General features: G+C 39.5%; 3 protein-coding genes across 5 annotated transcripts; 1 reads left to right on the top strand and 2 right to left on the bottom strand.

Annotated features, from left to right (window-relative positions):
* Window positions 1–1,910: 1,910 nt before the first annotated feature.
* eif4ebp3l (eukaryotic translation initiation factor 4E binding protein 3, like) lies at window positions 1,911–5,871 on the bottom strand. Its single transcript, XM_067598774.1, has 3 exons — window positions 5,514–5,871; window positions 3,502–3,678; window positions 1,911–2,480 (listed from the first exon to the last, which is right to left on the bottom strand). Exons 1-3 carry the CDS (start codon window positions 5,644–5,646, stop codon window positions 2,452–2,454), a joined length of 339 nt encoding a protein of 112 aa, XP_067454875.1. The 5' UTR covers window positions 5,647–5,871; the 3' UTR covers window positions 1,911–2,451.
* A 2,346-nt stretch (window positions 5,872–8,217) lies between these two features.
* Window positions 8,218–18,626, top strand: acsl4a (acyl-CoA synthetase long chain family member 4a). Of its 2 annotated transcripts, none has more exons than XM_067598768.1 (15): window positions 8,218–8,302; window positions 10,698–11,261; window positions 11,364–11,541; window positions 11,635–11,744; window positions 12,495–12,633; window positions 12,756–12,906; window positions 13,330–13,453; window positions 13,623–13,694; window positions 13,832–13,971; window positions 14,141–14,313; window positions 14,406–14,480; window positions 14,589–14,777; window positions 14,939–15,053; window positions 16,858–17,015; window positions 17,223–18,626. In XM_067598768.1, exons 2-15 carry the CDS (start codon window positions 10,905–10,907, stop codon window positions 17,378–17,380), a joined length of 2,139 nt encoding a protein of 712 aa, XP_067454869.1. In that variant the 5' UTR covers window positions 8,218–8,302; window positions 10,698–10,904; the 3' UTR covers window positions 17,381–18,626. The 2 variants fall into 2 exon arrangements, with proteins under 2 accessions (XP_067454869.1, XP_067454870.1); XM_067598769.1 differs by lacking the exon at window positions 8,218–8,302 and adding an exon at window positions 8,336–10,292.
* Window positions 18,622–20,684, bottom strand: nxt2 (nuclear transport factor 2-like export factor 2). Of its 2 annotated transcripts, none has more exons than XM_067598773.1 (4): window positions 20,519–20,684; window positions 19,699–19,785; window positions 19,124–19,268; window positions 18,622–18,916 (listed from the first exon to the last, which is right to left on the bottom strand). In XM_067598773.1, exons 1-4 carry the CDS (start codon window positions 20,531–20,533, stop codon window positions 18,732–18,734), a joined length of 432 nt encoding a protein of 143 aa, XP_067454874.1. In that variant the 5' UTR covers window positions 20,534–20,684; the 3' UTR covers window positions 18,622–18,731. The 2 variants fall into 2 exon arrangements, with proteins under 2 accessions (XP_067454874.1, XP_067454873.1); XM_067598772.1 differs by lacking the exon at window positions 20,519–20,684 and adding an exon at window positions 20,319–20,416.
* Window position 20,685: the final 1 nt, after the last annotated feature.

Here is a 20,685-nt window from a genome sequence, read left to right as displayed (position 1 = left end):
GTGTATCAGTAAATGTAGAAAAATGACCATTCACCTAGTTCTCTCTGTGTGTCAACAGCAAACATGTACTTGGAACACATGTGTGCACAAGAACAGTGAGGTTTGTGAAGTCCTTCCTAGTATCATTTTCAGTTTCATACCTCATCTCAAAAAGAGGAAATCCCGCAAAAAAACAAACAAACTTCATGACGGAAGCATGTGTTGTTTTTCCATACTTACAGTACCTGGCACCTGGCCTTATTCTCACGTGGACCGCACAAACGCACACACAGACAGTTGTTCAAACAACACATACAGGTCAACAGGCACGTTTCACAAAAACTGTCCAAGTGCACACAAACTGTAGACTGATAAGGTATTACCCTGACTTTTGGGGAAAAAATGCTATCTTATCATTTGTTGAGGTATCACCTGTTTAAGTCCAGTATTTGCTGAAGGGCACAGCAACAATATGGCACGAGTTTACTTTGGATGCTCCCGAAAGAACTGCAATGGGCCGACTGTTGGGTGCATGTTGGTTAAAACTGTCTTATTATCAAATATAAGTCAATAAATCAGAACCTCCTGTTCAAACATCGGTGGTTAGTCAGTGCATACTGGTCCCTTGTCACATCTCTAAGACCATGGGAAGAGAACAGCTGAGCAGACTGACCTACATCACCAACATACACTTGAGGCACAGGGATCTATTCTCATGACTTGAGTCCTGCACAGAACTGAAAACAGCAACAGCTTTACACTCCAAATTGCGGGGGGGTCATCAGTGCTGTAGCGAACACTTATGTCATATCTGCCTCAACGTAATTTATGGGTGTTCAGTAAATCCTCAATCATATATCTGAGATAAATGCTTGGTCGGATACCAGCAGGTGTCACACCCTACCCCCACACTGCAGAGTGGTCTCAATATGTCTGGCCTTTGGGCTGCAGCTGCCCTCATTCCTTAAGACCAGGCCTACTCCAACACTCGGTCTCTAATCTACAGATCAGTACAGGCATACCTAGCCCTGACCCAGCTGATACAGTGCGAGAAGCCAAATACACTGTGTACATGGTTCTGGGTAGTTGTCAGCCCGTTTTAAAGTTAGTGGTGGAGTTCAGAAATGCTTACATCTTTTGTCTTATATGGCTCATATATTATATTAGTCAAGTACCATCAGTTGTTAATGTATTTTTCTGACAGCTCAATTTCCCATCTTGAGCAGCATACATTGTTGTTACATTTTATACATCAGTCTTATGTTTGACTTGAATGCTAATAACTTAGCTTGAAGTTACTGCTTAGCTGCTAAATCAGATCAACATAGATGTGCTAAGTCTGTCTGCATGTGTGAGGGGAGTTAACTCCACTGATGGAGAAAAACATACTGATCCATAGATGAAACTGTTATGCAACTCATTCACTGCTCAACATGTAGGTTTCTATGTCACATGCTTTTCCATTACACAAGGTGTGGTGTTATGAGGCTGCAAGGAACTAAATCCTATTCATGAAAATAAGTCCGTTAGCCATGTACTGTAAGCTAGGCAACAGTACATAACCCACAGATTTTCCCTGATGCTCTTAGAAAGCATTATGTATTGAGCTATGGGTGACACAAAAAAAGAAACTCACTCTAAATTAGATGTAAATGGTTTGGTTAATGACTACTTGAGGACTTGTTTCATCAACAAATGTGTTATCAGTATGCAACATATAGACTGGATGTTAAAATTGTACATAGTTGAGCCCTATATGACAATATGAAGATTATGATAAGATAAAGACAAAATAGGAGGGAATAAACATATACTGAGTATATGACTGAATGGACCATCTATAAAATTGCTGCAATTAACACAGTCCTGAACATTGCTCAAAATAAAATGAATGCTATATACAAAAAAACAAAAAAACAAAACACATGCCATTGACAGTTTGAATAGCCTTTATTTGAAATTATTCACATTTAATCTCCTTCCATAGAAAAACAGGAGCTGATTTTCAGTAGGCCCTGACCCCCAAAGTTAGGAGACAAAGAAAGTATACCTTCCTTTTTGGGGGAAAAAGAACAAAACAAAACGATGCTTGCAGTGAAAAACCCTACTTTACATGTCTTAATGTAATCATCTTATATTCCCCAACTTAAAAAATAGGCTACATAGTACAATTTTCTTATTTACAAAAGATATAAAAGTGAAATCAAAATGGATTTTTTCAATCCTGCTGCAGCTCTGAAGTGAGAGAGCAACCAATCAACCCATTTAATACCATTTCTTGGCCTAACACACTTTTTTAGGGTCAAAAAACACCCTAGTTTTCTAACTTTGCCCCATTCTTTTTGGTTCCTCACAAAAGCTTTTATTTAAAAAAAAGGTGAAAAAAAAGCTTTATAATGTAATGCATTACGGTCATGAATGACCATGGAGGCGTTTTAACTAATAACTCTCCACAGGAGGTAATACTGGAGCTCAGATGTCCATCTCAAACTGGCTGTCATCTGTTGAAAAAGGGAGAGAAGAAACAGTTCAGATTAAAAACAGAGAGATAATTGACAGTTTTGTACCCCGAGATCAACCACACCTTAACGGACCACAGAGAAGGGAACAAGCTACAGCCCTTATCAATACATTCATAACTGGCAAGAAAAAACATAAACACTTGACTAAAAGGGTGTAGTCCTTAAACCAGAAACCCACTACATGCTTTGTGTGTTTACCAACTCAGACAAGGGAGAGAGAGGAAAAAGGAGGTCGAGCTTAATCCTCATGGACTTGAGTTTGACAGGAGGAATGGAGGACAGATTGATGGTTGGATGTATTTCGCACTACTGTCTCAACTTGCCCGAGATCCCAAACCTTGGGTCACACTGACATGAAAAGCCCCCCACGCTAGATTCATTGCAAATACAAGGTCCTTTCATCTCCACCAATATACATCTTCTGGAGAAGGTTATTCAAAATGCAGAAAATTCAGTAAAGCTCCAGATTTGCTAAATAACTGTAGATATTGTTGCCAACCTGACAGTAACAACAAATTAAAAGACAGATAAAGAAAGCCTATCATATGCAGTATGTCATATATAATGCTTGTTGAGTAATAAGCTACTGGCTTAGTTTTAAAAAAGGTGCTAAAGGCTAGGTTAGGCTCATGAAGGCACAGCACAACTGCTGCGCTACAAAAGTGGCACTGCAGGAACACATGCAGCACCTATCTGCTGTATTAACACATGTTGAATAACACTTGTGACAAAGTAAAATGAAGACTGATGGTGGGGACAAAAAATTAAGGCCTTCACGTTCACTATAACAAAGTCAGAAAAGCCACTTAGTTCACTTATTAGATTGACTACAAAATGATGCATTGTGGGGGATATTTTGATTTCATAAAAGCAAAGAAAGCATGAGAGATGTATGAACCTTTTCTTTGTTATGGTACAGATCTCTGTGTTAGCACCATCTATCTCTAAATCCTGTCAAGCTGTGAGAAAACAATATCTAGTATGTTAGTTGTATGTTTACCTGCAATGTCCTTCTCTTCCTCCTCTGCCTCCTCTTTCAGATCCTGCAATTTCCCCATTGGGTGCGTAGCAGGTACCGTTACCCCTGGGATCTGGGGCAGACAGCATGGGGGTGTCCGGGCAAGAGGTGAGTTTCGACAATCCAACAGAAACTTCCTGTCATAGATGATGCGGGTACCTGTGTTAATGAGAGAGAAAACGATCTGGTGTTTAACCTGCAGTAAACAAACATCAAATCTGATCTTTCTAAGCATTATTATCCTCTCCTGGAGGGGATCTGAGTGAGAGAGAAGTGAGAGAAAAGGGGGGTTGTGTGTGTTTGCTATGTGCGCGTCTGTGGGTGTGCGCAGAGGGGAGGGATGAAGGTTGCCAATGCAGTGAGTTCTAGGAAATCAGAGCACAAAACATTCTCTCCTTGAAGCATAAGGCTTCAAGATTAAAGCCACATGTTTCGATCTTTGACTGGGCAAAAGCTTTACCGCTGACAGCTGACAAAACATACCACGGTATGTATCTAAAGGTTGGCTCTGCCTCAAGTCTTCTTTACCAACATCGATCAGTCAGTTTTTCAAACAGAGGAAATTCAAAGCCACATAAAACCGCAGCTTGCCACATCTTAAACAAACTCAGCATGTTTTGCATCTGTCTCCATTTGGACTCTCAGCAAAAACAGAGTCATAAATGGTATGTTGTCATAAGTTTGACCAGGACATGACCAAGTCTAGGAGTGGTCAGCTGCTCGTATTATTCTTTATTGGAGTTTGAACGAACCGTCCTGTGCAGTATCTGGTCACCCTCGCTACAAGGAAAAACATGTTATGTAATAACTGCGTGGTGAGCAGTTCATCCTGGACAAAGGGAAGCAAAGCAGAGTGGAGGGAGGGGGGGCAATTGGGGCGAGAAAAGGGGACTGGAATGCAAAGCTATAGCACAAGCAGTGCATTTCAAGGTAGCATTAGAGCACAGAGCAGTTATGTAAAAAAGGTGTCATACCAGCAACACATGGCATGACCCCAGTAAAGTGTAATGTCTTGCCCTTTAAGAGGAATTCAAGTCAAAACGTTCCGTGTTGCAACTTCCTACACAGTGTTTATCAGTGCTGTCGTGTTTATCAGCGCACTCGTTCTTGGCACAGAAAAAAAAAAATCTTGCACATAGTCTCAATGCATTAGACATTTATTTTTCCTCCTCCTCCTCTTTACTTGTACAGAATGTTCTCTCCTGTTCCTGAAAAGCAGAGAGCTGCAAGGATTGGATGGCCTAAAACTTCTCCACTGCTGCTGAGGCCAATCATTCTGCTGTTCTGGCAGCTGGATATATTCACCCTCTTCAAATCACAAGTCACGGGTTCAACAGCTCTTGTTGTCTGTGGACATCCGTGTTTTTGCTGCAGCGACAAGGGACTGACTGCTGTGCTCAGACTTAGAATGTGTGTGAAAAGTCATGTTTTCATTTTAACCACGTGTACACCGATATTCATGTATATATTTTATGTAAGTCATGTATTGTTCTGCTGTCAGCAATGAAAAAAAAGATGTTTGTGTTACTATGTAAAATATATGATTGTAATTATAAAATTAGAAATATCAAAAACAGTAAATAAAGATGCTGGGCAGACAACACACTATTAATGTGTGGAATTACTTCATGGTTTCATGTGGTAAACAACAATTCCAACTTGTTGACAAGGCAGCAACAAGGCATTGATCCAACTTTATCAGACGTTTTGGTTAAAAATGAAGTACACTTTAAAATGCTAATTTTTTTGTAGTATATAGATAAAATGCATTCCTGTAAATGTGATACTTAAATCAGCTTTTAAAGCATGTGTGTATTGTTTGCAGCGTCTCGCGAGATTGTATCGTGAATATCTGCACGTATGCACAAACTATAGAGTTAATGCAGTTAGTCGGATTATTTCTATCTAGTGTGTCCTTTGGGATGAACACATTTCAGGGAACAAAAGCAGACTAAATGTGGTAAAAAGATTATCTAAAGTGAACACATCCTTACCTCCAGGCGTGGTGGAGAAGAGGGTCCCCCCGGGTGTCTGGCTGTAGCAGTCGGGTAGCTGGGACCAGTCCTTCAGGGTGAGCACCCTGGTGGGGATGGGGCAGCTTTTTGTTGTATTTGTGCCAGTCGACATGCTAGCTCTCTGCTGCAAGCGGAGTGGGACAAATGTTTTTTTTCTCTTTTAAAGCCCTCAACTCAAACTCTCAAAAGTAAAGCTCACTCGCAGCTTCCCACGAAGACAAACGACTTCGAGTTTGAGGTCCGGTTATGTCCGTCGTTTACAAGTCCCTGCCAAACGCTACCATGTGCTGTATTTGTAGCAGCCACTCGTGATGTTTCTGTGCAACAGCTAGGAGACACGTGGGACAAACGTTTTCCTTTAAAAGACAGTCCGTGGGGGCGGGGTTAACGCAAGAAAAAAAAAAAAATCAGTTGATCGAAATGATAACAAATACACAAAACATTTTCAAGACCCGATTAAAGGTGAGATATTTTACATAAAGGGGAGAATAATCTCAACTATAAGATTAAGACAAAAATATATGCATGAAGTTAAATAAATGGTTTCACACAAGAAGAAGTTGTGCAAAAGGACATAACAGGTAAACACAAGTAGGAATTAAAAACATTACAATACTCGCCGATACCCAGAAAGCTTGTGGTGCAACTCAGGAGTGTTATTTGGATGAATTTGTTGGTGAAATGAATAGTCATGAAGTGAGTGTGGGGTCAACAGGGGCATAAAGAGTGGTGCTACTCTGGTTCACAAAACACGCGCACTTCCAACTCATGCTTTTTAATTACTCGACAACATCGCCCCCTACTGGCGCTTCAATGTGTGGGGCACAGTTCAACAACACAAGATTAACCTGTTATATCCTTATTTTTCTGTCTATTCTATATCTATTCTGTTTTAAGGTGTACATGTGGGTACATATATATTTAGTTTAGTATTTAGTATTTAGTTATATTTAGTTTCTTTTTAAATGTATGTTATTTTTGCCATGTTTTGTGGGACTGTATTTATTATATTACTTTGAACCTTACTCTGATGTTATTCCCTTACCCCATCTCTAGGGTAATGTGTCTCATCTTTGTACATTGGTTTTGTTAATAAAGGTGTTGTGAGGAAAAATTAAAAACTAAAGAAAGAAAGAAAGAAAGACAGAAAGAATAAATTATCCACAGCTTTGCAGATACTGACCGTACAGTTGTGTCTATTTAATTCTAAAATATGAAATTAGTTGCTACACAGTGGACACAAATTGTTGAGTTAGATCCACCATTAAATATCTATTTCCATTGAAAAATATGAAGAATAGAAAGAAAGATAAAAGAAAGACAGAAAAATAACATTGCTTTAATAAAATCAAAACTAGTTTGTAATTCCAATTTACATCTCCAGCTCCTTCCTGGTATTTTATGTTGAAGTTACTGTAGTCCCATTTACCAAACACTAGAGGGCGACATAGACATTAATACACTGGGGCCACGATTTACATTCATATAACATATTATCATGTAAAATGTATTTCTGAACAAAATTCGCTTTATATAGACTACAGAGATTTAAACTGTAGTACACCTACATCTATAATTTTAATGTTACAAAATGAAGACAACAGGTACTTATGAGCAGTAGTATCTTCCTTAAATATACAATTATTCTCTGTGTGCAGGAGCTAAAACATGTTTATTAATTCCTTTATTTTATTTATTTAGTACTTAAAGTCCCCCTCAACTCAAAAAGGTCTGTTGCTTATTGTTACTTGGATATTTGACCCTCACTGTGCAGACTGATGTACACAGTCTATCTCACATTAACTGCGCTCAGTTTAAGATATGTAAGTACAAGCATGATTTTATAGTATCACATGTTTCAAAGCTAATTATGGATCAATACGCAACACAGGGTGAACTTAAAGCCTCCAGTGTACATACACTGAGAATGGGCTTCTCAGTGAAGCATCTTGTGTCCAGCAGATACTGAATAATAACTTTTGAAATGAAAATTGGATTCTGAGTTTTCTACTGAGAGTGAGTAATTTGTCATTTTTTTATCTAAGTAATTTTTGAAACTTTTTGTTTTGTTTTGTTTTTTGTGGAAAACCATACACATAAAATTGTTTTTAAAGCATTTGATGTTATTTTCAATGGCTTGAAACATGTTTGTAAAGGAATAATGTACTTGCACTAGATTATTTTAATACCTTAATGTAGTATAAAATATTTATAAAATGCCTAAACATTTATCAGTGTTTCTCCTGCAGCAAAGACCAGTTAGTGACTTGGGTATTACACATTTCAGTACAACAATTAGGCCTTTTAAGACCTCAGGGCGGTACACTGACACCACAAGAGATGTAAACAGTATTGTGTTTTTTTTTCTGCCTTTGGTTATCAGCAGGATACATTTAGTTCAAATATACAGTCAATGCAAACATACAAAATACACACGTTTACTTGAAATACACAGTCAATGCAAATATACAAAATACACACATTTAGTTAAAATATACAGTCAATGTAAATAGACAAAATACATTTCATTCAAATATACCGTCAATGCAAATAACCAACAGGCTACAAACATGAAAAAAAAAACACACGCTGCAATGTCATTAACATCTGACAACAGAGGCGGCATTAATCCGCAGCTGCTGCTCATTGGTCCAGAAATATGGAATCAGATGACGTAGTAGTTCCGGGTTTCTAGGTCCTGAGAAAAGGTAACTCTCGGTCATTTCTGGGACGCGAGACACGACTGGACCTGTTTTCCGCCGCCGAAGGTAAGAAATCCCCACAAGGCTGTCAGTTTAAGCAGGGTATCACTCGCTAGCTGGCCACCGTAATCTCATTACCGCCTTTATCCGTTTGTAGATTTGTGTTGGGGTTAATTCCTGTGGGCAGCGTTCAATTGGCTTTCTTTTCTAGCTAACGTTAACTGTTACATCCTCAATAGCTGACGTGAATCAACGCTTGCTCAATGATACGAGCCACAGCAGCAGCGTGGCGGCTTTTGTCATCATTTCTTGTGCCATCCCGCCTCATCTGCCATTGTCAGTTAACCGCTATAACGTTTTTATAACGGGGCTGGTTCGCCTCCCGGTTTATCTTGTTTTAAAGATAAGCTACTACTGATAAATTGTGTTGAGCGTTTCATTTTAATTGAACCTTTTTATGGTTTTAAAGCGTTTTGTTTTTCAATACGATGGAAGTCATAAAACGAACCCTACCCACGAGTGAACTCCGGCATTTCATGCAATATAATCGTAATTTTTATGGGTAACATTACATCAGCGGTATCCAAAATGGCTATTTTATGTTGCCATGGAAATGATTCATTTATATCAGTGGTTTTCAAAGTAAAGTCCGGGGACCCACAGGGGACCTTCCAGGGGGTCCCCAGCAAAAAGGGGAATAATTTATTTTCACTATAAATCCATCTATAAGTAACATAATGACAGAAAGGTGCGACTATTTTTGTCATGGGTTTCATACACTTTGTGTAACAAAACATCTACAAGCAAAAATCTCATCAGATGGGGCACTGTGGTGTAATTTGTGTCAGTTTATGACTCCTTGATGTGAAAAAATGTGAGAACCACTGATTTACGTTATTAATATTTCATATATGTAATATTTGGAGCCTGCAAGTCTGAAACATCATGTTGAGTCTATCACGCCAGCACATGTCTACCAAGAGGCAAATGTAGCAGAATATTTGAATTGCCCCAGGCATGCCGATGTTTTGCAAATGAAATCATTTTGGTGTTCTGTCAAGTCTATAGATAGAATAGTACTCTGGAGTACAGCCAGGGATTTTTTTCTTCTAAGATAAAGACATGTGTGACATGGATTAGAGCTATGATTGACTGAAAGGTGAGTAACACCATTTCTAAAGTGAAGTGAAACTAAGCCTTCTGAATAGGGCATGTCACTTTCATCACTACAGTTACGGAAATGTTATTCATCATAGATTAGATAAGGTAGTTGAGTAGATACATAGTCAATGAGAAAGAGTTGAATTTTCTATCCGATGTTGTTGAAGTCATATCTTTCAGTATTGGTTCTGACACTGGGTGTGTATTTATATTGATGTTGGAAATTCAGGTAAAAGTTCAACATGTAGTTTGGTCAGTTCAGTCTGAACTCCTCCATGCAATCAATCAAGTTTATTCGTCACACGCAATTATTACGTAATCCAGTTCCCTCAATTTGTGCATTAAAAATAGTTTAAATAGATATGTGTGTGATGGGGGGAGGGAGGTGGGGGTCATTGACCTCATTTAGGATGCTAGAAGCTCTTTCTCTCTCAGTGCTGGCCCAGTACCTCCTTCCCACCAGGAGAAAAGGCTGTTATCCGGGTGGTCGGGACCCTTTATGATTCTCTTATTCCCTTATTCTTCGAGGGTGAGGTTATTAGTGAGCTGAGCTTGCCCTAGAGTGGCCTTTCGCTGACCACTGAGTGGGGTGAGCCTCAAGAGTACTGTCATTGGTTGTCATCCTCTTCAGTTAACTCAAAGGCTGTGGTCATTGGACAGTAGCCAATCCGGTCAGAGGGGACATGTCTCAACTCTGTTTCATCCCTCCATGACCTCACAGAAAACCTGCCTTTTATTTACTGAAAGACAGGTGTTTGAACATTACACGGGAGTTAATTTGCATCGTTGAACACGCCCTCCCAGGAAGTGTGATATATAAATCGAGCATTGAAAGCTGACAGACTATCAGAGGCTGTTTTGGTACAGCGCAAGAAGGAGGCGAGTCTCTGACACTGTGAGTGAGTTATTTCCCTTATAGTACTGAGTAGCCTGTACTTCTTAGTCAGCATTGCACAGTCCTGGGTGTAAGAGGAGCTAATCAAGGGATTGCTTTAAGTTACTTTCAGGTACAGATGGTAGATAAGTAGTAGTAAGTCACTGCCTTCTCTGATTTGCAGACAATTGCTTTGTCAGGATTCTGTGTTTTTGTGAAAAACGTGCTACTAGACCTTCTTAGTTAACTGACCAACTTCCTCTTTTAGACAGCTATTGGCATGTGACTTACATTTGGGGTGAAAAACAACCCTGATTTTTTTTTTTTTTTACTTTTGCTCTTTAACTTGTAAAATGATTTAATTATGATATGTATTTCATTAACACATCTTTTCTAATGTTATTTTCTGTTTTATTCCTGCTGTAGGTGTAACATTTTGGTGACCGTGGACCAGATATTCTCTCACTACAGTTGTGAGGTTCTTAAAATCATCTACTCCGGGGACTTTTTTCTTTCCGAGGTTTTCCATCCGACACAGTTTTCCTTACGCACTTCTGACATCTTTGAGACCAGCATACCATCCGGTTGTAGTCTGCTCAGTTCCCTTCCCCATATACTCCTCCTAAGAACAGTATGGGTGCCCAGTCAGACTCTTTCCTCCAATCTATCCTCCTCTTTCCAATCCACCTTCTGGTGTGGGTGTACTCTGTCCTCTCCTTCCTGCCCTGGTACTACATCACTGGTGCAGGGAAGAGGAAACTTCTCTCCAACCGGATCAAGGCCCGCTCCACATCAGGCCATGCAGAGGGACCATACCGCTCTGTGGACCACTTCGATTCCCTGGCCAGGGAGGACTTCCCAGGCAAGGACACACTCGATAAGCTGTTTGCACATGCTGTGCAACGCTTTGGCCAAGCGCACTGTCTCGGCACCCGAGATGTACTGAGTGAAGAGAATGAAATACAACCCAGCGGTAAAGTATTTAAAAAGGTAAGGATGCCTCTACTTTATTTATTATTTTTTTGTGTGTAAAGTATGTTTATCAAGACAAAAATGTCTCATGTAGCAACTGACTCTTTTTTTTCCTGCTAGCTGATCCTCGGGGAGTATAGATGGCTGTCCTATAATGAACTGGACTCTATAGTTAGTCAGTTTGGCAATGGATTGGCAGCTCTTGGGCAGCAGCCCAAAAACACCATTGCAATCTTCTGTGAGACCAGAGCAGAGTGGATGATCACTGCCCAGACCTGCTTCAGGCACAATTTCCCATGTAAGTACATTACAGTATGTACAGTATATTAAAAGCTGTTCTACTACAAAGTGTGAATGATGTATTAACGGAGTGTTTTTGTATTCACGACAGTGGTGACATTCTATGCCACACTGGGAGAGGATGCGATTGCGTTTGGACTGAACGAGACTGGAGTTACACACCTGGTGACCAGTGTGGAACTGCTTGAGACTAAACTGAAAGTGAGTTTTACAACACATAGCCTGAACCACTCCCTGTGAGTAATACAACTGGGGCAAATGTCAAGGTCATGAACCTTCTTATCTGTCTGGAGTAACCCTAATCATATCATAAGATCTCCATTTGGGAGTGAATGAACATCAGAGTTGGTATGTAGATGTATTGTAAATTGCTTTAACCTCGTGCGAGCTTCTGTAGCCAGTTGGATGAATGTATGAAGACATCTGTTAAGTTGTATTTAAATTAGACGAGAGGCATACTCCATTACTGCATGAATGGTCCTCAGTGTTGCCGTGTATTTGCATTTCAAGCTGGTGTGGTTTACTAGTTAAGGACAAATGAAATTCATTATGGCAGTTATTTTGAACATATGACTGTCAAGACATTTTTCGGTAAGGCACAAGAAAATGCAGTCTGTGTCAGGACAGAGTGAGAGAGAGAAATATGGGATTCATTTTGTCTGTTAATAAAAACAAAAAGAAATGCTTCAAATTGCACATCAAAAATAGAAATGTAAACTAAACGAATTTTCATATTGTATCTCTTTGTCATATTTTGGGATTGCAGTTATTGTTGGATGGTTTTCAATCTCACATTTCTTTGTTTTTGTATTAATCCCATCAAACTGCTGCCCATTAGAAAGATCATGTCAGTGGATGCACTTTTAATACATACTACTCATGTATAAAAGGAAATCATGTGATTGGGAATCCTGTTGCGATAACATCTTTGTCCCCTTTTTTTCTGTCCAGAATGTGCTTCCACTGATCCCAAAACTGAAGCATGTGATCTACGTGGACCAGAAGAAAGTGACCACAGAAGGCTACCCAGCAGGACTCTCTATCCACAGCATGCAAGCTGTACGAGAGCTGGGCGCGCTGCCTGAAAACAGTGTGTATTTGCTCTGTCTCATTTTGATTGAGAGTCTGTGTAAAATACAGTGATTTTTTTTTTTTTAAAAGTCTCACACATTACATATGCGCCAATAATTTAAAAAACGGACTGTTTTGCAGCGGGAAAGGAAATCGTGAAGCCCCAGCCTTCCGACCTGGCTGTGGTGATGTATACCAGTGGCTCCACAGGCAGACCCAAAGGAGTCATGATTGTCCACAGTAACCTGATTGCAGGAATGACAGGCCAGTGTGAACGCATCCCTGGACTGGGGTAAGTTTAATCATTGGTTGCTGTACTGTATATGCCTTAGTATAATATGATGTGTACAGCACTGCCTCTTTTTTTTTCCATTCTCCAGCCAGGGTTTAACCACCACATCTCTCCAGGGTTCTTTTATTTATTCCAACTAAAACAAAATTAGAAAATATGTAAAAATATATAAAAACACACTCTCAAGTAGACAGCGGTAGAATTATTCATAATAAATTTGCGGTAGGACATGCTTACAGAGGCAGAAAAACTACCACTCGCCAGAAATCTGAAGGCGTTACATTTATCTTAGATTTTATCTTAGATTTATTAGCCATGGGGCATCTTTGAACATGGTTACTTGGATGAAATTGTAAGAAAAAAAAGAAAAAGGAACAGAAAAGATGCTGCTGGCTCTAACCTTTACTTTCTATCCCTGTTCAGGCCTAAAGATACCTACATAGCCTATCTGCCTCTGGCTCATGTTCTGGAAATGACAGCAGAAATCTCCTGTGTCACATATGGCTGCCGGATCGGCTACTCTTCCCCCCAGACGCTATCAGACCAGGTAATGCCCCACCCGCTACATCTGATTATGTCGTATTTGTCAATGTCTACACTATTTTTCTTTGTAAAGTAGAAGGGTGCAGTCACTAATGCGTCTCGCCGTTATTGGTGTTAGCTTAATCATTGTTGCAGTTCAGTGTCAATAACAGTTTTCTTCCTGTTCTTTCTAGTCAACAAAGATAAAGAAAGGGAGTAAAGGAGACTGCTCTGTGCTCAGACCCTCCCTGATGGCAGCTGTACCAGTAAGATTCCTGTTACATCATTTGTTCTGTCCATCACTCACTACTCTGCTCTCCCTCTGTTTTCTTTTTCTCCTGCCTGTTTTCTCAGTTTTACTAACACTCTATCTGTTTTTTTCCCTTTGTTTTCTCCTAAAAAGGAAATTATGGATCGTATAAACAGGAACGTGATGAGCAAAGTGCAGGAAATGAGTTTCATTCAGAAGACGCTGTTTACACTGGGCTACAAATATAAACTAGAGCAGATCAAGAGAGGCTATGATGCACCGCTCTGCAATGCGTAAGAAACCACTACATCTCTTTCCATTACCCTTTATGTGAAATGCAACTGTGTTATTCCCGTTAAAATCAGACACATAGCCACAGGTTAAACTCCACACCTTTTTAAGAAATAATAACAGGTGTAGGCGTCACCGTTCTCACCTTGGAGCCTCTTTCTGTTTCTGCAGCCTTTTGTTCCGGAAAGTGAAGAAACTGCTGGGAGGAAGGGTGAGGATGATGTTGTCAGGAGGAGCCCCACTATCCTCAGCCACTCAGAGATTTATGAATGTATGTTTCTGTTGTCCCGTGGGCCAAGGCTACGGCCTCACTGAAACCTGTGGAGCAGGCACCATCACAGAGGGTAAGGTGATATTTACAGTGTAGAGGTAGAGGTGGAGTTTAAAGGTGGAAATGAGTAACAATGTCAATAACATATTGTGTTTTATTTTCCAGTTGTGGACATCAGCACTGGTCGTGTTGGAGCTCCTCTTATTTGTTGTGAAGTCAGACTCAGGGACTGGGCTGAAGGTATGGCTGAAAAATACCTGTTGTACTTACAGTGCAGAAGGAAAAGTATTTTTTTATTGCAGGGTAATTATGTTTAATTATACTATTTCATTTGCTACTTTATCTCAGGTGGTTATACCAGCAGGGACAAGCCAAACCCAAGAGGGGAGATCCTGATTGGTGGCCCCAATGTAACCATGGGTTACTACAGGAATGAAAGCAACAACCAGGACTTTTTTGTGGATGAAAAAGGACAGAGATGGTTCTGTACTGGAGATGTAGGAGAGATTTACCCGGATGGTTGTCTTCAAATAGTGGGTGAGTGCTCTATGTCATCAGATGGCGCTTGTTAAAGGCCATCACATACTTAATTTCATGGCACTGATCTGCAGTCAGCGTGGTTGTGACTTCTGACAGGAAAACTGTTTGTACTTGATAACACAGCACTGTTGTGAAGTTATTTTTATATTCTCATTTAGATCGCAAGAAAGACTTGGTCAAACTGCAGGCTGGGGAGTACGTGTCTCTCGGTAAAGTGGAGTCTGCTCTGAAAAACTGCTCACTCATTGACAACATCTGTGCCTACGCAAACAGGTGAGTAAGTCGCCTTTGGCAATAGTTAAATAGTCATTTTCTTACGTAAGCGACACCCCGCCCTACTTCACAGTGATGTTGTTAGATATTTGTCTCTCTCACATTTTCTTTAATACATTTTGTCAGCCCTCAGGGATACACACAAAATGTAAATGTATCTTGTTTATAATAGGCAAACTTCACAAGCTTCTTTAAACAAAACAAAAAACCAGTAGGACTGCCAAAAAGTGAGTGTTGAGACAGACTGACTCAGCTGGTTAAACCTCCATTGAGTCATCTCCCACTCTGTCATCACCAGTACTACGTTGTAATACACACGCACATGCACACTTTATTGTAACCCAAACCACAGACCCAAAAATCAGTATTTTTCCAATTGATGACGTGGCTTTTGTCTGGAATTGGACAAGTCATTCCCCGTCAACTGGTCTTAAGTCTGAACTTTATCCCAGATAGTAGCCACTGACAGACACACACACTATTGTATTTTACTAGTCTTATTTAATTACTTCCCGCGTCTGTTGTCAGATAGTCGTACGTAATCGTGAAGTGAAGCAGACTCCGTATCAACCTTTATTTCGGAAATATTCAGCCTCGCATTAGCGTTTAAAAATATGGATTTTTTTTTGTCCAATATGGATGTATTTCACTATATTTGCTCACATATCACATTAAACCAACTGATGTTAATTATGTCGAATTATGTGGCAATACCAAGTGACAAAATACAATATTACTTAAATACTCATTACATCATATGTGAAAGTTACAAATATACTCATATTTGCAATTTGTGTATAAGTGTGGGAGGGTTGTCTATATTATGAATCATTATACACTGTATAAAAAGTTGAAGAACGCCTACCTAAAAAGATTACAGTTACAGTTCGATCACACAGCTTATGTGATTTTTTTTTTTTTCCATATCTAAAAACATACTGTGATCTGTGTTATATTCACATCATCCAGTCCTAAGGGTTTGTTAGAAATTAGCAATTTTTTATGCCTCACGTCATTAATTTGGCAACAAATAATTAACAAAATCATTTAAACATGATATTCAATAATGTATATTCACCCCAGTCCCACCCTGGCCTCCTCATGCTAATCATTCCTCAAAGTAGGTCCAGCAATAGTAGTTCAGAGTTTCTCCAACTTTCAGGCCTCACTCTCACTTCTTTCTTTTTTTTTTTTTGATATGACCATTTCACACCAGCTGACATTCCAGCTGCATTAATCTTTCTCTTCAACTGACATCTGAACTCCTCTCTATACTTACACATTGACGCTTCAAACCCTTCCAGGTCTCAGGTCTCCACCTTGTGAACAACTAAAAAACTTCTTCAGCTCCCATAAGTCAGATAACTTCCACTATTCACATACAATATACTCACACTGGTTAATGTTTTTTACAGTAGAGACAACACTTCCATTGACATCCTCCACTTCATACACTATCACTGTTTCCTTTCCGCACTTCCACTTCAACTGACACTTTGAGCTTAATGCGTCACCTACACTGTGACTGACATTTCAACTGCTTTCGGTGCTCTAACTTCAACTCTTTTCAGCACATCAACTCTACTTAGTGATCATAATTAAAATAATGCTTCAACTTCATACAGTGCTTACACTTCAAGTAAAACTTCCAACTTTTTTCAGTATTTGTATTTTTAGTCTCACTTCAACTGATTGAACATTTCAGCTATATTGAATGTTTCAAGTGCAAATTTTCAGCAGCGAGCGCACATGAACTATGACTTTTCTAGTTTGTCAACCCTGTTTCTAATGTTAATCTTTGCAGTGAACAGAACTACGTGATCAGCTTTGTGGTTCCCAACCAGAAAAACCTGACAGGACTGGCCAAGCAGAGAGGCATAGTAGGTACATGGGAGGAGATCTGCACTCACCCGGATATGGAGAGAGAGGTTCTGAAGGAGATCAAGGAGGTTGCTGCTAACAGTAAGAGTTAACTGTCATTTCCTAACATAATTATATGACTGTAATGATCATCTTATCTACCTCTGTCCACACCTTTTATTTCCCATCTTTATCACCATTATTGTGTATGTGATATACTGATTTGATTTGATTAGAGAATAGCAAATCATTCATTGTACTACATTGTGATAACTGTCTTCTCTTTCTCCTCCCTTTTCATCAACGTAGTTAAACTGCAGCGGTTTGAGATTCCAGTGATGGTTCATCTGAGTCCAGAGCCATGGACCCCTGAGACAGGTCTCGTCACAGATGCTTTTAAACTGAAGAGGAAAGAGCTGAAGAACCACTATCTCCACCACATAGAGAGAATGTATGGAGGCAAATGACTGTGACAAATTTAACCCAAGAGTCTCTATTACAACCATAATCACTGTTTTGATATGTAAATAATTCCCCCCATTACCCATTTGGGTTTTTATGCTGTTTGAGTACAATACAAAAGAAAATGGCTCGAACAGAAAAGCTGAAGCTGTAGATAGTTGTAGCTGTTGATCCATCTGTGCTGCTTTATATTCTTGTGTGTAGAACAGTAGAGAAGTTTCGATTGTGTCAAAGAGATGCACTGAAGGTGACAGCTCTTATTCTGCGAGAAGGGTCCGAAACCATTACAGCACTCGACTGCCATCCACTTAAAAGTCTGTTTGCACTCCGTTTGTTGCTGATAAAAAGTATGACTGTCCTCCATTTGTTGCTGATGCTTCGTTGTTACTTCCATTGAAATATTAACAACTGTAATCATCATGGAGGCTTGTAATGCTCTTTTGTAAAGTTGAAGTATGTTATTGTGCCTTCGGTCTGCAGCGCTAGTGTAGTCAAGCAGAAGTAGGTGGCATCTAGTTAAAAATAGTTTACACATTTGTTTTAAAAAATAATGTTTTAAAAAAAAAAATAGTTTAAATGCCATGTAAAGTTTACTTGGGGCTTTAGGAAAATACTCCCAACGAGAGATACAGACATGAAACATAGAGGTTATAATTTGCAAAAAAAAAAAAAAAAAAACGTTACTTGTGATCATGTCTGCTATCGATCTAATTTATTCTGGCCAATGTTGTTTTATTTATGCTTTTTTTGTGTCAATTTATTCCGAAAGCAAGACCAAAATGTGTAAACATAAACGACTCAGGAAGATAAACAAATGTTTTAATATATGAAATTGTCAAATAGTGGATCGCTCGTACGGAGAGCTCTTCTGTCAGAATTCTTGTGGGCGCCTTATTTATTCAAGAGCAAGCATGCTTAACTACTAGCTACTAAAAAGCTTTTTAGCAGGAGCTACAGTCAGAACTGGCATACTGTAATACCAAGCATATTTTACCTCAGTTAACAGTTTAATGCACAATTTGGTATTAAAAGGATATCTGAAGCTAATTCTGTTCATTTTAATATTATAGCAGTGTTTTTTATGCATTTTTCAAAGTGTTGTCAGTGCGTCCTTAAACATTTAAGGACAGACACTGACAGTTGCTTTACAGTCGGTTGTTCTGTGATCCCATTTGTATTTATTATTCCATCGTTATGATCACAAGCCTTGTTCAACATTTCTTGAGAATAAACATCTTATTCTGTGTTGTATGACATGTTTATTTTATTACAAAAATATAGAAATGAACAAAACGGCATCCTAAGTTTCAAGATGATCACTGTGTTAAAACGTTTTAGAGGGAAATGAGGAGAGTTTCAGCTATTCCAGTCTTGAAAACGGAAACAGTCACTAGCAATCTTCCAAACAGGCTGGTCATTGTTGGGTGAAGCCTGAGCTGTTAAAAGAAAATTCTGGTTGAAGAAGCGCTGTTTGTTCCCTTCAAACTTGACAGTCCCACCAGTCACCACGAGCAGTGTGGTCTGGCCTTGAGTTGCTTGTTCTGTGAATAAAGAAAGGGATATTGAGGCTGGATTAGCGCACCTATCACATCTTTAAACTGTGAAACTCATTTATTTTCACCCTTTAATTCCACTTGATATGCTTGATGTTTTAATGCCCTTCTTCACATTCAATACACTCCACATACACTATTTGAAGATCATCCAGTGCACTTGAATAGGTTTTGATTTGAGGCAGCTCCACTAACCGTGAACTGGTTGACAATCTAGTGTATGAACTTGGAACTCGCTCGATGGCAGGGACTCAAAAAACTCCCCCAGGGCGTCCTGTCCTGACACAGCATTTCCATTCCACACCAAGGTTGCCTTGTCCAGGTAGAGTCGGGTCAGGTTCTGAGACACAAGAGCCAGTAAATAATGACAGTTAAACAATGACAAGATGTGAGAGCAGAATACAGTGCTGTCCTCTGGTGCCCAATACATCCAAAACATTTTTTTTAGGATAACACTGATGTTGATGTATGAGAGAAAAATAATCATCAGCTGATATTCTCTATTTTTACATGCTTTTGGATAATCATCCCATTAATTTGATTGTTTTTTAATTGTTCCTACAGTTGAATGCTTGAGCTTCACTGTGCAGAATGATGTATGTGCAGAGTTTGACACTAGAAGGCTGTTTTCACATTTATCTGCTTATAGTGGAAAGTTTGCTCGTTGAAAATCCAGTTTCAAGGGTTGTGCCTTCGAGCAGGATCTGTGACATCACAAATTCTCTACAATAATCAGTAATGACGTTTTACTATTTTAGAACAAAACTCACCCTCCTTTTCTTATCCATGCAGTCATAATAAATGTTGACAAATTCTTCTGAATATCTGCAGGACTGGTCGACATGGGTCCTGAAATCCTAGTGTGACAATGAGTTATTGAACGGTGGTCATGATCAAACAAATTTTGCAAGTGAAGGTATCTGTTACTATAAAGAATTAATGTGTTGTAATGCTGCAATCCATTGAAAGTCAGAGGTCGATAGTTCCGAGTCGGTATTCCCAAATGCATCTGCCGGGGAAGACATGGACGCCCGCAAAAAACTGATGTTTGAAGGTCCATATACATACAGGATTTCTTTCCAACCCAACACTACATCTGCTACTAAAGTGTGCTAACACTGTGTGTTAAAGCACACTTTAAAAGAGACGGGAGGAGGAGGCTAGTACCGCATGCTTGCAAAGACTTCTATCGGGCACAAATCAACTGAATGGAAACGGCAACTGCAAAGTTATTACATTACGTTTCACAACACAAACAGTGAATAAAGTAAAAATTGATGGAAGGGTAATTCTGCACTGATCAATGTGTGCGCCACCATATTGCTGTGACGTCAGGTGTGTTTCTGTCAGCTTAGATCATGGATGTATTCATGGGTTAGATGGATCTTGCCTGAGATGCTGACTTGAATGACCGTTCGGCTATACTTTTCCGTGTCGAAGGTCCTTTTTCCCGAGTTCCGAGTACAATGGATTGCAGCATAATACATGCATGTTAAAGGCGCACATTGGAAACTGGCTAACGATTGCTAACAGAATATTGCGTTATCTGGTTGATTTCAGCCTAATATTGCAGCTTAAATTAATACTTACCAGCGTGGTTGCCATGAGCACAAATATATGTTTCGGGACGACTCTGAACACTTCTATCAGAAGGACAGCTTGGTCTTTTTAATCATCAATCTTCGATGGCTTTCTTTGCCCCGATGATTTGGTAACGGTGCCGCGTGTATTACTTCCTCCGGTCACCACATCTACCT

Source organism: Thunnus thynnus, chromosome 9 (genome assembly GCF_963924715.1).
Source record: "Thunnus thynnus chromosome 9, fThuThy2.1, whole genome shotgun sequence".
Lineage (NCBI taxonomy): Eukaryota > Metazoa > Chordata > Actinopteri > Scombriformes > Scombridae > Thunnus > Thunnus thynnus.
Note: the sequence above shows the minus strand (reverse complement) of the source record. Positions and strands in the feature narration are given on the sequence as shown.